The sequence below is a fragment of the Triplophysa dalaica genome, chromosome 4 (assembly GCF_015846415.1).
Source record: "Triplophysa dalaica isolate WHDGS20190420 chromosome 4, ASM1584641v1, whole genome shotgun sequence".
Classification (NCBI taxonomy): Eukaryota; Metazoa; Chordata; class Actinopteri; order Cypriniformes; family Nemacheilidae; genus Triplophysa; species Triplophysa dalaica.
In genome coordinates, this window is record NC_079545.1 from 22,837,434 (window position 1) to 22,855,848 (window position 18,415).

General features: G+C 38.4%; 1 protein-coding gene across 1 annotated transcript; it reads left to right on the forward strand.

Annotated features, from left to right (window-relative positions):
* Positions 1 to 6,975: 6,975 nt before the first annotated feature.
* Positions 6,976 to 17,593, forward strand: gjd1a (gap junction protein delta 1a). Its single transcript, XM_056746258.1, has 2 exons — positions 6,976 to 7,844; positions 15,467 to 17,593. The coding sequence occupies exons 1-2, from the start codon at positions 7,774 to 7,776 to the stop codon at positions 16,299 to 16,301; spliced, it is 906 nt and encodes a 301-aa protein (XP_056602236.1). The 5' UTR covers positions 6,976 to 7,773; the 3' UTR covers positions 16,302 to 17,593.
* The last annotated feature ends 822 nt before the right edge of the window (positions 17,594 to 18,415 follow it).

Below are 18,415 nucleotides of genomic sequence, written 5' to 3' on the forward strand. Positions count from 1 at the left end.
TCAGATGTTTCCAGTGTCATTGTAAATCTTAAACGCATTTATCCAACTGCTGTCATAATTATGTGTGGTGATTTCCACATGGTTGGTTATGAATGGCTTGATAGATGCCCCTCCAGATGTAGCCACAGTTCTTTTAACCGTGTTTTAACTGAATTTTGTTGAACTCACAACTTCCTGAAAAACTTCAAGGTGGACTTCCGTTTCTGATATAAGTGCAAATAAATTTATTTCTTGTGACTTCATTATGTTTTTTTTCAACTCTCACGTGTATGATGTTGTTAGTACGTCATAGGTCAAAGAGCATATGGGTCACATGACCATAAAACATGGCTGGACGCATTATGTCCCAAATATATTCATACTACTTCCACTCATACTATATAGAATGTACTGTTTTAATGGCCGATAGGTAGGGACTTATTGAAATTCAGGACGTAGTGTCACAGTATGCGATTTTGGACACAGCCTATGTTTTTTTTAATGGGTTATTGGTAAATCGCCAGAATGAGGTCTGTGGTAAACAACACCTATTTTCACGTTTTATTCTGACACAAAACACACAAATTATAAACGTTTGTGATTTTTTTTAAAGCTATTGTGTCTTGCTAAAAGTGACTACTTCCTTTGGCGGGGACATTAGACGTCACTGTGCATATAAAGCTCAGAAATAATGCAACATGGGCACAAATTTCTTAAAACGTAGTAGCGGATTGATTCACAGAGTAATTACGTGTACCACATACTCAGAAACAATTGTATAGTATAATGCAGTGTACGTCGCTTTGAATAAAAGTATCTGTCAAATACATAAACGTAAATGACTTTCCAGGGAATACATTTATAATGAAGTTTGAAAGAATTGTCAGAGGCTTTGTGTGACGTTGATATCGATCGAAGTGTAGTCTGTTAATAGCATCGTGTTAGCTTTTTACTTCTGATGATTGTATTTCGGCTGAAAAGTAACAAATGTGGTTTTAATAACTTCTGATTTTAAAAATGAATTAGTAAAAAAGCTAAAAATACCATGAACTTAGATTTAATAAATGTTTTTTTTATATTGTATAATTTATGAGGTCCCGATACAATTTATTTGAAACATACAGAAATTCTATACAACAGTTTTATGTTATCATAAGAAAAAATCTGTATGTTATTGTAAGAATGTCTGCTCAACAGTCATTATATGCACGGATATAATTAGTCAAAATTTGCTGCTTTAAATCACAAACAAGCAAAATAACAAAGCTCTCTTTTCTTCCACCCACACATATCGCCTGTGTGCTCTGAAAGGTCAGCCAGGTATCATAGCAAGGTGAGACACAGTGTGAAAACTGTTAGAGCCCATATGCCTTCTTCACGCAGAACACCTTTCCACACCCGCAGCTCTGGGCCAGGTTTTCTCAAATGCGCAGTGGGTCTCTTATACTAAGCGTTTATTGAATATTGTAACATTGCCTTTTGGGATGCAATGACCAGTAAATACCAGAGAAGCTATCAAGAGTATGTGAGAAATGTAAGAAAGCTACCTGTGTTTAATTAAATATCTGTATAGATATTAATGAGTAAATTAGGGTTTGTTGTAGTGTTTAAGCAAACATGGCAGATGTATTCATATAACACACTTATACATTCATAACAAATATCAAAAAGAGTTTCTGTCTTGGTGAATGGCACTAATGATACAGCTTTCAAAATTACAACATTTCTAGAGATTTTAATTTGGTCTCAGTTGCCTTTTTTATGTCCCTGGTAGCTATGTAGTTACATAGTAACTTTTTAAAAAACACATAAGTGCTAAATTGCTTAGGACTATTTTATTTTTGCTCTAATGGCAATATAACAGTAATCCAGTAACAATATGGCTACTGGGCACATGCATGGGTAAAAATCTATTCCACTTAAGATGATGCTGCCAGCAGAAGGGAAAAGATCAAAACCTCTAACAAGGAAGCTGTTTTGATGCCAGGAGATCTTGTTCTCTATGCCCCTGAGCCAAGCACTTTGCTCCATGTCATTCCAAGAGGGAATCACTCCTGCAATTAGTGAACTGGAAGTAGTTTGGGATTAAAAGCATCTGCTAAATAGCAAAGTTAAGTAACAAAATCCCCAGAAGCATGTTTGTTTCCATCTTGCCCAAAAGCACATATATTTTTAAGACACAAAGCTTTGTTCTTAGTCCCAGAACACTGGGTTTACAGAGGCTTTGTCGTGAATTACGCCCCTACAATAAACAAACTTTTTTTTGGTCCAGGTGGTTCAATTTATTACTACACAGGGCTTTAGTTAAGAACTTTGAGTCTCTCTCACCTTTCATATCTGTGGGTCCAGCCAGAATTGTATATTGGTTAACATCAAGCCTAGCGTTAGTTCTGGCAGGTCACGTGAGTATAGCTTGCATCAGCTGATCACATCAGGTGCAGCTAATCAACGTTAACCAGTAGTCATACAACACACTAGACTGCATCCTATTTAAGTTGCATTTCTTTACTCCTTATCAGCTGCGTAATTGTGCTGCACTCAAAATCCACCTCCATCCCCATCTCTTCCATTTCTGCCTGTATCTGTGAGATCATTTAATTTAATCCTGTTATGCATCATGAACTGTTTCATTTCACCAACCTTAAGTATATGCTATGGTGTTGTTAAATATCTGACAACAGTAGTCATGAATGCAATTTTGGCATTTATTCACTTTAAAGAGAAGTTTATGTTTTAAGTTCTATCCTTAAATGGAATAAAAATAATCAAACCTCGAAAAGTAATACTCCCAGGTTACACACACAGAATAGGCACAGTTAACATACCCATTGATTCAACCTGAGCTAAATTTACTTTAATCGAATTGTAATATTGTACTGTCAGAATACACTAATACTCATGGCATGACCTTATTTAAATAATTACATTCTTCATTACACCCACACTGGAGGCTTTAAAGGGACAGTATACCCCAAATTAAAATTATTCACTCTCTAGTTATTCCAAATCTGTACAAATGTATTTGGTTGAAGACAGATAAAGATATTTGGATGAATGCTTATAACCAAACAGTTCTTGGACCCCACTGACTACCATAGTACCACTAGTTTAAAATCTCTGAACCCATTCCCCCTTTCTGCACACGAGTCCACTGCCGACCAACCCTATTTTTGTTAATGGCCTGATTTGGTACCCCAGCAGAGAAAAACGACTCTATATATAATTTCACATTGCTGTAACCTTTGGAGCAGGCTCTAGGTGAATGTCATTTTCAGTTACCATAGTAAATGCGGTGGTAAATGGTGTATAGATCAGCAATCGCTAACTCAGCAGCATGCAATCCAATCGATCCTTCTTTTAGCTTGTATGTTATCTTGACCCTTCGAAAATCTGTTTATGTCATTTAATTAGTCCAATGGCCACAGTCTGAACAGGTTCCTGTCAATCTCATTGCATTTAGGAATGCATGTGTTGCAGCATTTACAGCTTAATTCCTTTTCCAATTAAATTTCATACCCATTTATTTAAATGATAAATATTTACGATATATTTGCTTTAATGAACACTCTGAAGGTGTTTTATCCTGAATCTAAATAAAATGTGTCACAGCTTCAGTCAAATAACTTTTCTTTGGACTGTGATCAGGTAAATTCCTGAAATTCTCCATCTGCAACATATTCCAAGAGAAATCCTCCACATCACACCCACTGTGAGTCATTTTGTATTGATTTTGTGGTAAATAAATAGAAGGGACAGCACAAGGTTAAAAGGATCACAAAATACATCGTCCTTAACTAGACAATTGATGTTTTTAGTTAAAGGGGATGTAACACACACAGTTTCGGCCAATCTCATATTAATTTTGAGTACCTATAGTATTACATACTTTATATCTTCGAAGAGTCTTTAGTTTGATCACATTTATAAAAGACAGATACAGGTCTACGAATATTTCTGAAAATAGGCGAGCCCTGGAGGCGTGCAGGGGGGGCGGGCCGAATTATAGCATGCACACACAATGCATCACTGGACCGCTCCAACTATCACTTTCAAACCATCTACAAATGCAACGTTATATCCACTGTTTCTATAACTTTCCTCACTCCAAATGCAATGAACGATCAAACTCAGCTTTACATCTGCGAAGATCATTGATGGATGTGCTCCTTCTCTAGCTGGTCGACGTATGAGCGTGCTCTTTCTCCCGTTCTAGCTGCTTGACGCGTTGGCGTACTCTTTCTCCTGATGGTTGACGCGTGGGCGTGCTTTTTGGGAGAATTGCCCAATAAGGGACTGAGAAAAAATGTTAGGTAAGGTAATCTCATGTTCAAATTTTTTTTCAAAAACCTATACGAACCTGGGGGATGTATCGAGCACAGAAATACTACATTTTATGTCCTACTCATTTGTTTTTGACAAGTTGACCATGAAACAGTGTTCAATCCCCCCATTATTTATATACAGATTTTGGGTTTTTAGGCTGTAAAATCAAAAGAAAATAAATATGTTGCTTCTGTTGCTGCATAAAAAAGATCTGTGAAGAAAAGAACTGAAAGAGATCTGAGTAAGATACAACATCTAAAGCATTTCCTGCAGAAAATGTGGAGCATCCCTGGAAATTCCCAGTAGATTAGTAGCCTCAATGTTTATATATGTACTTACGATGACCTGAAAATGCAAAAGAACACAGTGTAACCTTTTGAGGGTTTAATTTTGATAAAAATATACCTTTAAAGCAGACGTAACACACAGGGTTTCTGCCAATCTCATATTAATCTTGAGTACATAGAGTAGTATTGCATACTTCATATCTTCGAAAAGTATTTAGTTTGATCACATTTATAAAAGATAGATACAGCTTTACGATTGTTTCCGAAAACATCCGGCGCGTACAGGGGAAGGGGTAGGCGGAAGCACGTGCACACCCAACGTCATCAAAACACAGACATCAGCTTCACTCACCGCATGCCATTCATGTCCGGAACAAGCGAACTCCTAAACTTCGCGAACCTATGCTCTCTCTCTCTCCTGCACACAAGTGAAAGTGACGTCTGTGCATGGTCCTTCCACTGCTCTCATTGCTGCCGTGTGGCCGTGCTTTTCTGGGAGAATTGTCCAATGACTGAGAAAAGTTGTTACAAAACAGTTTTATAACAGTATGACCTGTACGATCGCTGGGGGAGTGTATCGAGCACAGAAATACTACGTAACACGCCCATCTCATTCTTTGACAAGTTGACCATGTTAAGCATGAGAAGACGTTAAACATTGTAAAGAAGTCAGAATGCATGAAACACCGGCTGCTTTAATATAAATGGCTGGTTGGTTAAGTTAATGACGTGCTCCACACACCCATAACAGTTGGTAGCGGTAATGTACCAAGATGGTATGCCAACCACCAATAATATAAGAGAACAAGGCGCATCCCTATGTACTCACCAGACTGTAGATGCGAAAATCAAAATTATAATGGAGTCGGACCCGAAACTCATACTGCAACGCCAACTCTAGGAAAATGATGCCTCTGTTGTGCTCACTGAAATTTCTGGGCGGTCTTGGGATGAGATAAGAATTTTTTTGGGAGTGGGGAAAATCCACTCTCGTGTCACCCTCTAGTGTGGAACACCCCATGTTCATATAATTTGATTGTGTGTGTGTGCGTTTGTGTGAAAGAGAAATAGCTGTTCTAGGTCACATACGACACACCTGTGTCTCTCGCCTTCGAGCCCACACATCTACCAAATTTGTCGAACTATAATCACAAAACTGTGCCTTCCTACATTCATTTTCTGAGCTACAAACAGCACTCTTGACAATTTGATCCCACTTCCTGTCCATCACCTACATGTATTGAATGTTTTTATACTGCGTGAAGAGGGAAAACCTGACATAGCCAAAGTCAGTGTGTTCTTACCCATAAGGCCCCCATAAATAATGAGAATGCTGCTCTGTGATCAACTATTTCATTTCAGAGTCACTCAGGCAGTGACAGTGCAGGAAATGTGAATTGCTTCTTGGTTGTGTGCATAGTGAAGTTCTCTCCTTTATGGGCAGTACAACACTAATTTAATAATACACAGTGTTACCATGACACTGACACAAATATAGTACATACTCAATATAACTGGATTAGTCTTCATGCAAACATGATGCAGACGCAATTCTACAAATAGGCAAGTTCTAAAATCTCTTCTGATGTATTTCCTTTATTCTATGTGTTTACATCTGCAACCTGAGTCACATGACAGGGGTGAATCGAGGAAACATGCAGGGGTGGGGGGATCTACCCGAAATGTTAATCAAATAAATGCAGCACTCAAAAGTGACAAAAAGTGGAAAAATAGATAAAGAAATAGAGGATTTAAGAAAATTTTAATAAGCACATTAAATAAGTGCATCATAGGAAAGAAAACTGGCGCAGGGTGTGATTTTGAGCAGAAGAAATCAGGATAAAAGGAGATGAGAGATGAGTGTGGTAGTGCAGAATCACAATACCCCAATAATCCTCTGGAAACCAACAAAAGCTGAGACGAAACACTAATTTTCTAAACTTTCTGAACGAGTCTGAAATGCAGGTGTTATGGAGCGACGTCAGTCGTGACAGCTGTCAAAGACACATTATATACATTATATTTAAACCGCAACCCTTTAGAAATTAACAGCTGTGATCATCATGCTCACCTAATGTCTCTATGTAATCAGGGTATAGTCTATACTGTATGTCCATTTACATCTATAGCTCTATATTCAGGGTTTCATTCTTGCAGTACATAGTCTGATGTGAAACGGTCAGCATGTGACAGAGAGAGGGATATATATACCTATATAAAGTGAGAGAAAATAGGGGAGGGGGAGCTGGTCTGGTATGGAGGGAGGGTTGCATGCTTACAGCATGTGACAGAGAGAGAGAGAGGAAGAGAGAGAGAGAGAGAGAGAGAGGAGCAGAGGGAAAGGTATCATCAGCAGCAACAGCAGTGCAGCACAAAGGCGAGCACAACGGGGGAAGGTGAAGAGAGTGAGTGAGAGAGAGAGAGAGAGAGAGAGAGGGAGAGAGAGAGAGAGAGAGACAGGGAGAGAGAGAGAGAAAGAAGAAGAAGAGGTTTGAGGAGGATTGAGTCCTTTGCCGCAGACATGACCACAGGCTCATCATTCAACCGGACGTAACCTTGACGATCCTCGTCTGCTGCTGCTGCACACTGGAGCACAGCGGAGTGTGCGATGTGTGTGTGAGGGTGCGCTCAGGCGTTGCTATGAGAGTCGCATCATCTGTTACAGCGTGTACATGTGTGCTCCGTTAACGTTTGGCTCAACTTATGGAAAAAGGAACCATCAAATGCGTGAGTGTCAGAAAGCGTAAGTGTGAATCGATTGACATACAAAAGGTAAAATTGGTGTAGAATAGGTCTATCTGTACAGTTGTAAGAAGGCGGGATAAAATGCAAAAGCAAGTAAAGCATTCTTAACCTAAAGAGAAAGCGAGAGAGACAATATAACGAAGAGACGGGCAGTGAGTGTGGGACAGTGAGAGATGCGGTATGGTTGAAGTCTCTGTGCCTCAGCATCATCAGATTTTCTGCTGCAGATGCTACAGTAGCTCATCTCTGCTCTAGAGCGCTACCCTTACACACACACGCGCGCAAAAACGCACAGACGCACACAGCTGCAGCTTTGGGGAAGAACCGAAGGATCCACTCAAAGGTCAATAGAGGGGCGCTGGAAGAGTGGCCGAGGGCAGAGGTCAGGACACCTCCAGCTGAAGGTCGGAGGCGGCACGAGAGCCATAAGAAAGGCATCATGGGCGAGTGGACTATATTGGAGAGGTTGCTGGAGGCTGCGGTGCAGCAGCACTCTACTATGATCGGCAGGTTAGAGCTACAGTGCAGCACACATACACCTTACATACAGTACATGCCTCCATTACACATATATACACCTAATATAAACATTCCTACCTAACATACACGTATATACACAAATACATACAGTATACATGTATATACCTATATGAACATTCATACGGTGCCTCACATACACATATATACCTCATACAGTATATATACCTATATAACTCATACAGTATATATACCTATATGCACCATACAGTATATATACCGTGGATATACATCCATACGGTGCCTCACATACACATATATACCTCATACAGTATATATACCTATATGCCTCATACAGTATATATACCGTATATATAATATATATCCATACCTCACATACACATATATACCTCATACAGTACATATACCTTCCACATACATCCATACTTCACATACACAAAAATACCTCACATATAGCGTGTTTTTGTGCGAATAATGTAAAATAAAAGTGTTGTGCTGTATTTATTTATAGGTACCTTTTAAAAAGTTTGGGTAATTGACAGAAATGTGAGCATTAGCTTAAACAGAAGGCATCCCATGCAATCTGCTCTCTCTTTCTCCATCTCTCTCTCTCTCTCTCTCTCTCTCTCTCTCTCTCTTTGATGCTGAAATAACTGTCAGTAGTTAATCAATAGGCTGCACGATGGGCTTTTAAGCCTCATACCCGCTATTAATAGAGAGATTATGAATATGGTTGCTGTTACTTAATGGTTGATATAAGGGATATTGACAGCATCATGAAAAAAATGTCACACTCCCATCAACACACAAACACCCATACTGTAGTGTGTCCTAAAGTGTGTATGCGTGTGCATCAGACTTGAGTAAGCAGTACTCTCTGCTGTGCTCATTAACCTTAACTGCAGGTAGCCCTACATCAAGGGCACGTCCTTCTCCTCTCTGTGAGAGCTTGTGTGTATGGAACACAGGGAATGCAAGAGGGTGAGCAGGACACTCATGTACATGAGAAATATGTATGTGTCATGGACTGCATGAGGGCTTAAACGTGGACCCTGAAACCTCTTTAAAGGTTTTTCATCTAATGACCCTCAAACCTTGAAGTAAATCGTTGACTTCAGTCGACTCCTATGGCCAGCAGTCAATCACTTCACTTTAATCGATCACAAAATGTCTCACATTATCAGAAGCAGACATGACAGGATTTTATGAATATTTGAGTTGCTGGGGTTGTCTCGGGTTAACTAATTGTGTTACATACATTATGCAACATTGCACACACGTTTGTGTCTAAGTGGGACCTTTCCATTGACTTGTTTTATAATTTTGTTGCTATTTAATTTTTTACTATTTAATCTTTCTATTGATATTTTCTACTGTTTTTCCGAATGGATTTATTTTGCCGCTTTATACAGTTAGTAATTTTATTCTAAAATGTATTGTCTGTGAAATGCAAAATTGTTAAAAGCGCTATTGAATTTCAATAAAGTAAAAATATGATCTAATTCATTAATTATATTTCATACAGATCAAGTAGGTGATAGGTAACAGAAAGGCAGTATAATAAATGTATTATTTTTGGTTAATACTTCAAAAGAAATATGTGTAGTGATATATATATTTAGATGATATACTGTAGATTTATATTTGAAGCATTTTATCTATTTGGGGAAGTTTCAGTGATCTTCTTTAACTCAAGTTTTAAAGAATAGGCCTTTCTGTTCTTTAAAAAGAAACACATTTGTTTTTATAAGCTGATGGTGTTTTGGAGTTTGCGTCACAGTGTTGTTTGTGTTTTTAAAAACACATTTGTTTATGAATGTATGAATATCTGTACCAGCATGTGAGACAATCAGCGGGTGTCTCTCGCTCCTTTGAGGTCTGATCAAGCACTTGAGGCCGGAATCACAGCATCAGAATGAATAAACAAATGAATGAATGAATGAATGAATGAAACAGATGAATAAAGCATCGACTATCATTCATCAGCTACTCTCTCAGAACACAAGAGACAAACACACTGCACCTCAGAGAATTGAACGGTACTGTTAAGCTTCATGACAATGTTTATATGCCCTCATACTTATAAGTCGCTCTGCATAAAAGCGTCTGCAAATTGACGCATCAATGTATATTGAATAAATGTAATTTGCCAGTCGGTTCTTTATTAGCTCTGACACACACATTTATTTATATATTTTTCATTCTAAATTGTGTTTAGTACAAATTGTGAGCACCATTTACTATACTACCAAATTCTATTCATTTTAGCGATGGACCTGTCTCTACATTACTGATCCTATAACAAAAAGACAAGCAAACACTTTACTACTGAATGTGTGTATGTGTGTTTGTGAAACTGATAGGTGTTTTGGTTTCAACTAGTCAATATTCTCTACATGCTATAGTTTTGAGTGGTCACAACATTGTAATCGACACTTTTCTCCAGTTTCTATCTGGACAGGGTTGTGTAAGCCAGTGGAACAAATACACTTCGATTTCATTGTATTCAATTTATGTATTAAGCGGCTGAATCGGCCAGTCTACTAATATTCTTACCAAGATTTTGTATATAATTATCATGCTCCATCTTTTATAATCTCTTGCGCACATATATCTTATGCCATTATACTGTGGTAAGGGTAAAGGAATATGTCAATCAATTCTCACAGCGGCCAATGAGAACTAAATGGAGCAATAGTGAGGGAAAAAGAGAAACCAAGGCTAAAAATGGATAAGTGGTAGAGGGGTTGCAATCGTACAATTCTTCTGGGCACCAACTTAAACTATGAGCTCCTATACCCACCGATCCATATACACATGTCCACACACATCCCCTTTATATCATTTTATTTACAAATATAAACATATCCCAGTGTGTCCTTTCTCAGTCTTTCTATCAGTCTTGTCCTCTGTCCTCTTCTTCCTCAGAATTCAGGATGTAGGGCATTGCTAGATGTCTTTTTAGAAGCAGGATGTATTTGATTTATTCACACCCGGCCAGGCAGACAGAGGAGAGAGAGCATGGGAGGCAAACCTCCAGAGTGATACTCAAATGCATATCTGTGAATGTGTCCTCAATTTGTATGTCTAAATAATTTTGTTATTTTGTGTTTATGTGCAGGATACGTGTTTGTGTGTGTGTGTGTGTGTGTGTGAAGATCTGGGATAGTAAAACTGCATTATATAAGGTGCTGTAAAGGGTTCTTCACAGCAATGCCATAGTAGAACCATTTTTGGTTCCACAAAGAATCATTCAGTCAAAGGTTCTTTAAAGAACCACCTCTTTCTTACTTTTATAATATCTGAAGATGTTAAACCAAAGGTTAAAGGTTCTTTATGGAACCAAAAACCTTTAGAAGCACCTTTTTTTATAGAGTGTAACAAACACAAACCTAATTTATAACACGTGTTTAATAGCTCACACAACAGAGATTATCCATTATAAATACATTTTGTTAGTGGGTGCTGTGAGGGATGGGTTGAAGTGAGTGATTAGGAGGGAATAGAAAATAACATTTAGTTGATGGTTAAATTGGCCAATCATAGCATACCTCTCTTTTCGGAGCGTTGAGCTTTATTAACAATCTGCATGTTTAAGAGAGGCGGGGAAAAGAGGAAATACAAACATGCCCGGTATGTGGAAAATACAACATTTTTGAACCTTTAATCCTGTATGCACATTGCATCACATCTAAAACAAATGATAGTATTTGGTTAAGCCGTGTCATATGACTCATTTAAACGGTGAGACGTGTGTGTAGTTTTGGAATTGTAAATTCATGTAAATTGATTGCTTTTAAAAACTCTATATGGGGCTGTGTTGTAAGGCATTAGTCAATAGTTTGTTTATAGTTGGACACCAGCAAAATACAGTAAAAAGAACAATAACAGTTTTACAAATTACAGTCTTTGTAATATGTTGTATTGGACGTATTTCTTTTTTTTCAGTCTTTTACATTATACATGAAACGTTACAGTGTATGGAATTACAGTAGAGGTCATATGGTAGGTCCCTATTTAGTATGTTTGCAAGCCGACTGATGTGTATTATGTGTTATGGGGACTTTTGATAGACATAGGCCTAAAGATTTTTATACTGTAAAAAATGTAGCCTATATTCTATCCCCTAACTCTAAACCTTAATCTCACGCAAACCTTTCTGCATTTTCATCTTTTCAAATAGTCATCATTTAGTTTGATTTATAAGCTATTTTTTCTCATGCTGTCCACAAAAATGTCCACACAAGGTCAAACGTACTGGTATAACTATCTTTCTTGGGACAACCACTCTAATTGACATTGCTGCAAAGTGATATGATACACACACTATGCAAGATTTCGAAACAAACACAGGTGCTGTGTTATGAGTCCTTTAGTGGTTTCACTTCAAATATATGCTGTGATTCCCAGTTTTTGCTCCCAGAGCTCTCTCTCTCCATCTGTTTCTCAGCATTTCTTGGTTTGTCTTGCTGCTTTTCTAGTCTTCCTCTGCCCATCTGTCTGTTTCCTCCTCGTCCTTCCTTCGTTCTTTCCTCCTTCAGTCATTCTGTCTATCTTTGCCTTCCATCTTGCTCTTTCCCTTTATATCTTTCACTCTGTTCACCTTGATGCACCTCTTTTCATATATGTTCCCCATTGTTACCTTTTTAACACACTTACAATTTTAATTTTCATTCATTCTTTCGTGCCCCTCCTCTCTCTCTCCCTCTGCTCATTCCTCTATTTCCCAATATTCTATCAATCACTCCTCCCTCCTTATCGTTCTCTCTCTCTCTTTTTTCTGGTACAGTGGAGAGTGCTGAGTGGTTCACTGTGTGGTTGCTATAGTAACGGCAGCAGGGAGTGGGGGATGTGCTGCTAATTTAAAGACCCACCAGGGTTCTTAGGCACTGATACAAAGCTAGAGAGCTAACCTTAATCATTTTTTATTTATGCTAACTATCATAATAATTATGTAAAGGTCACGCTGTATGCCATTTAAACTGAGAAACATTTCTTGCTGTTCAATTACAGTAAAGCGCCCTTGACTTTCTTAGAGAATCTTAACTGTCCGTGCGTGTTGCAAATAATCACCATATGTCCATTAATTCAGAAAAACAGTGCTAACTATTAGCCTCACTATTGTAAACCTCTAAGCCGTGGATTTACAGCAAAGGCACTAACTATTAACAGAACTGTGCCAATGGCCACTTTTTTTGGCTGCCTTATCCAGTAGTGTTTTTATTATTTGTTTTGAAGGGACTTTTTTTGAACAATTATGTAAGAAAACTTTTAAGCCATAAATCATACAAACCAGTATCAAGATTGCAAACTGTGACTGAAAGCAAAAAAGTATATTAAATAAATATATAAATAAAACAAAGGCACAAAACTGTCTATTTTGAAGAGATAATATGCAGCACCCTCTATGAAGCGTTGTGAAGTGACACGTAAAACCTTATTGTGTTTTGTAACTGCATGTACATTTACATTTGGCAGACGCTTTTGTCCAAAACGACTTTCGTCGTATTATCCTATACATTTTAAAAGGGTATGTGCAATCCCCTGGGATCGAACCCACAATCTTGCATTGTTAACGCAATGCTCACTGAGCTACAGGAAAGCTGTAGGTATTAAAAATATTACAATTATTTTTTTAAGTACAATTATTAAAAAATTATATGTAATTAATTTACAATTGGAGTATGTTCATATTAATAGCAATAGTGTAATTATTCACAATCTGATAACATTTTTAACAACTTTAAGTTGACTTTATGGTGGGTCTGTCTTAAAAGGTTATTGGGTTATTGCTACTTGGGATAATTGTGGGAATTGTGCTTTATATATTCTTAGTCCTACTGTTTCATGAGATTTGAGATCGGTTTAATTTATTTAAATGCTAGTATTGGAAGTGTGCATTCTTCTGACATCCTTCACCGGCCTTCACAGGCTCATCGGAAAGCTCTCCACCCGGCCTCTCCGATGATGTCGGCCTTGAGTCTCTGCGACCCGGTCTTCCAGAGATAGAGCTCCCGGTAGGCGGAATGCTTTCCTGTGGCTCAGTGGTTAGAGCATGGCGCTAGCAATGCCAAGGTGATGGGTTCGATCCCAAGGGATTGCACATAGTCAGAAGCAAATGTACAATGCAATGTAAGTCGCTTTTGATAAGAACGTCTGCCAAATGCTTAAATGTAAACGAACAGCAGGCAAAACCTGTTTGCCTTTATCACTCTCAAAGATGCCAACTAGTTTGATACATATGCAGATTGCTGGACTGCAGTGTGAGGTATTCAGGCATGGTTTCTTGGCACTACTATGCTTCGACTGTGTACCCAAATTGTATCTTATGCTATCAATTGAGTTACGATAATATACAATGTAAAGAAAATGCTATAGAATCATAATATAAGAATTAAGTTGAATTACCCCAATATGGCCCCCATGAGAAAAACAGCTTATAAAATGTATGTGCTCATGCATCAAGAGCAACCAGCAATGGATGACGTCATGGCTGGCTCAGGAGCAAGGTTATTAAAACTGGGAGTCAAGAACAATATCAGTACAAGTGTGTGTAGGTGTGTGTGAATGAGAAAGATGTGTGTGCTCTGCCTGCATCTGCAAGAAAGATTGCTGGAGAGCGCTGAAGATGTATGAGCGTTCAGCAGAAGGGTGGAGATGTTCCGCTCTAAATGACCTGCTCACGTGAGCGCCAGCTATGCATGAAATGTTTCAGTGATCATTTCCATCATATTACTCATCTGAGTAACATCAATGTCATTCTTTCTCTATGGTTAGACTTTGAATCGCTTCTGTCCTTATCTGTTACAGACATCAGGTGTGTCTGAATGTGAAATTGAATCTTTATCTATGCATGTGTGTCCGGGTGGTATGATTTCTTTGTTTTTTTACTAGGATATGATATCGAAAATAGCATACACACAAACAAATTTTATGCTCTGATGGCCTTGATGCAGCATATGCCCCAGTTCTCATAAGGGAATATGTCCCCGCACACACTCACACAGAGATATGAATTAATGTTTAGATGGCTTGAATGCCCTACAAAGATATTTAAATAACTGACTTAATTACCTCACGACACTGCAGTAAATCATTAAAACCGATGTGTGTATTTTCAGCATCACTAACGTCACCCAACATCACCCAATGGAATTCCTGAACACTCTCCCCAATCCTTTGGATGACAAACATGCTTTTGGTACTACGAATGACGATGTTTGACTAGTTGTGATGCTTAAACAAACACAAAGAGGTTTTGACAGCAGATTAGAGCCACAGAATTTACACTTTTCTGGAAAATGTTCCTGTGAATTGCTAACTCATTATTGTGTAAGCACATTGAGCGGGGATAGGAAAAATGTTACAATTAAAAATGACACAATTCAAATCAATAGAAGGCAATTTTGAAATGATAAATATCATTTTTGTAAATACAGAAAATATGCACTATTATTCACTTTGTGTTGCTTTGTCTTCATATGTGAGATAGATGGAGTTAAGTAACAAAACAATGTGCTGCTCAACATGTAACCCAAACTAATCCTTTTTTCTCACTTTTTCTTCCTTCCCTCTCTCATTCCTGTATCTTTTCCTGCCTTCCACTTTCTATCTCTTTTTTTCCTCCTTCAAAGGATCCTGCTGACAGTGGTGGTGATATTTCGGATCCTCATTGTGGGAATAGTGGGAGAGAAGGTGTATGAAGATGAACAGATAATGTTTATCTGTAACACGTTGCAGCCGGGTTGCAACCAGGCCTGCTACGATAAAGCCTTCCCCATCTCCCATATCCGTTACTGGGTTTTCCAGATCATCTTGGTGTGCACCCCAAGCCTCTGTTTTATCACTTACTCTGTGCACCAGTCTGCCAAGTACAAAGATCGCACCTACTCCGTTCTGCACGGACCTTACATCGATCACGGACACGGACACGGGACGAGCCGCAAGCTCCGAAACATCAATGGCATCCTAGTGCACCCGGAAAGCAAAGATGAGCGTGAATGTATGGATTTGAAAGATATTCCCAATATTCCGCAGGGGGTCACGTACTCCAAAACTAACAAGATGCGGCAACAGGAGGGCATTTCCCGTTTCTACGTCATACAGGTGGTGTTCCGTAACGTTTTGGAAATTGGATTTCTTGCTGGCCAGTACTTCTTGTACGGATTCAATGTTCCCGCCATGTTCGAGTGTGACCGTTACCCCTGCGTGAAGGAGGTCGAATGCTACGTTTCACGTCCCACAGAGAAGACAGTTTTCCTCGTGTTCATGTTCGCGGTTAGCGGGATCTGCGTGGTGCTAAATTTGGCCGAGCTCAACCACTTGGGTTGGCGAAAGATTAAGGCAGCGATCCGTGGGGTCCAGGCTCGGAGAAAGTCCATTTGTGAGATCCGGAAAAAGGATGTTTCCCACCTATCCTCTGTGCCCAACTTGGGCCGTACCCAATCTAGTGAATCTGCCTATGTCTGACGGCGAATAGGGGAGGGGCTTAGACGAGGTTGGGAGTGGCTGATGAGGCGACGGCCACGCCCTGTGCTGCACACTTGACACTTGATTTTATGCATAGTTAAGACAGGGCAAGCAAAGGGAAGCGTTTAAAAAAAGAAACCGAGTGAGGGAGGGTTTTAGTTGAATGTTAAATTCAGTAAATAATATTCGGTTTTGGCATTTTAAACTTTGTGGAGAGTGAAATGAAACTCTTTCAAACTTTAATTATGACCGCTGTGGAACAGGAAGGGGGCTTACACTCTGTACAAATATACATTTACACTGGAGACAGATATATATATGGATATCCAAGAGCCCCCAAAACATCTTCCAAGACTTCCAACAGAAAAGAGACATTTAAGAAATTAAACAGCTTGTTGTCTAAAGAGATGTCGAAAAACCGAGGGATTAGAAAGACAATAGACAGAGCGAGAAGATGCTCAGATAATGACTCTGAAAAATCTTGACATTTTCTTCAGAGTCAACGCTGAGACATCCCTTACTTTGCAAGAGCCAGAATGAGATGAATGTTGGATGTACAAAAGAGCAAAGTTTAAAATTGTACTTCAGCACAGACTCCTCTACGCCTCTCCCCCACTTGCTTTCTTTCATTTCATCTCTCTCTTCTTTGTCTGTCTCTTTCTGCATAGTTTTATAGACATACTTTAGGTATTATGTATTCAAGGCAAGGCGAGAAACTGAACATTGAACATCTGCTAACCACCCCCTCGTTTGCTGGAGTGCCATAAGAGACTCACATGAAAATCAACATTGACTTTATTGTTCACACTGTTCAAATCCCTCAACTTCTCAAGCACTGCTGTACATATCTTAAGATACCAATACTGCAATATTCATGTATTTCACACACTGATGTGTAGCTTTCGCCATTATTTAAAAAAAGATTGCCAAAATGAAACAAGAAAGGTGTCATAATAATTGTTTTCTTTATTCGCATTTGTTCTGTATTGAACAAGAAATTGTCATTTTATACTATGGGCATTTCCAGAAAAAGGCACGTTATGATGCATCATTAGAATGGCTAGATAGTGTAACGAGCTGTATAGAAACAGATTGTTTCTTTTTTGCACCCAGATTTTTGGTGGTGTATTTTGAAGCATGCGGGCAGGAGATCTATAGCTCTACTGGAATGGCAGATAGAGTCTATACTGATTAAGGCTCCATTGCAGCAATAATAAACATATATAAATAATATAAAATATATATAAATAAATATATGTCATAAAAATAAATAAACTATTGAAGAAATTAAATAGAGTGGCACAAATATTATTTCTGTTGTGTCTGTGTGTGAGGTTCTGTGTGTGTTTCCACTCAAGTGGGTCCGTTGCTCAAGGGTCTTTTTCCAGAATGCATTGTTTTAAGAGAGTGAAAGCACAAATAACGAACACTAAAAAAGTATCACACAGCACTAGATCCTTTGCATAGTTTTTCAAGGCTCAAAAGGAGAAAAGCATTTTTTTACATTGAGCCAGTTGGAAAAGCTTTCACACATTGTCCCTGTGAGCCATAAGCTTCACAATTATTCTCCATGAAATGTAAAGCAGTAAAGATAGAAGCTGCTAAATTAAGAAATTAAATTACTGTAGAGACATTGTAATTGTTTCTAACTAATCTGGAATGAGTCAGAGCTGTTTCATTTGCTAAAGTCTTACTCTGCCCCCCTTTATTTAAAACACAAATGTCCGTGCAATGCAACAGTTTTATATTCTGGACTCGTGCAGCATTTACATTGTTAATTTCACTGCTTGTTATTCTAAATATTTATAAATGTAATATTTTGTACTACTGTCATATTTATTTGTCATAGACTTCTATACTAAAAATTCAAATACAATTGCTTAATTATAGAGGCCAATATAAAGGGCAGATTTCTAAAACGTTTGTCAAGTCACAAAGAACTAGAAAAGGTATAATTTACAATACAATGTAACAGCTCGTACTCACCAGGACGATAATCACACGCATTTATCGGCATTGTTTTTCGAGACGTTTGTCTGCGTTCATTCCCAAACTATTTTCACTGCGATGAGCCGAGTAAACGTGCAAATTCACTCCCTGACATAGTTGCCGCT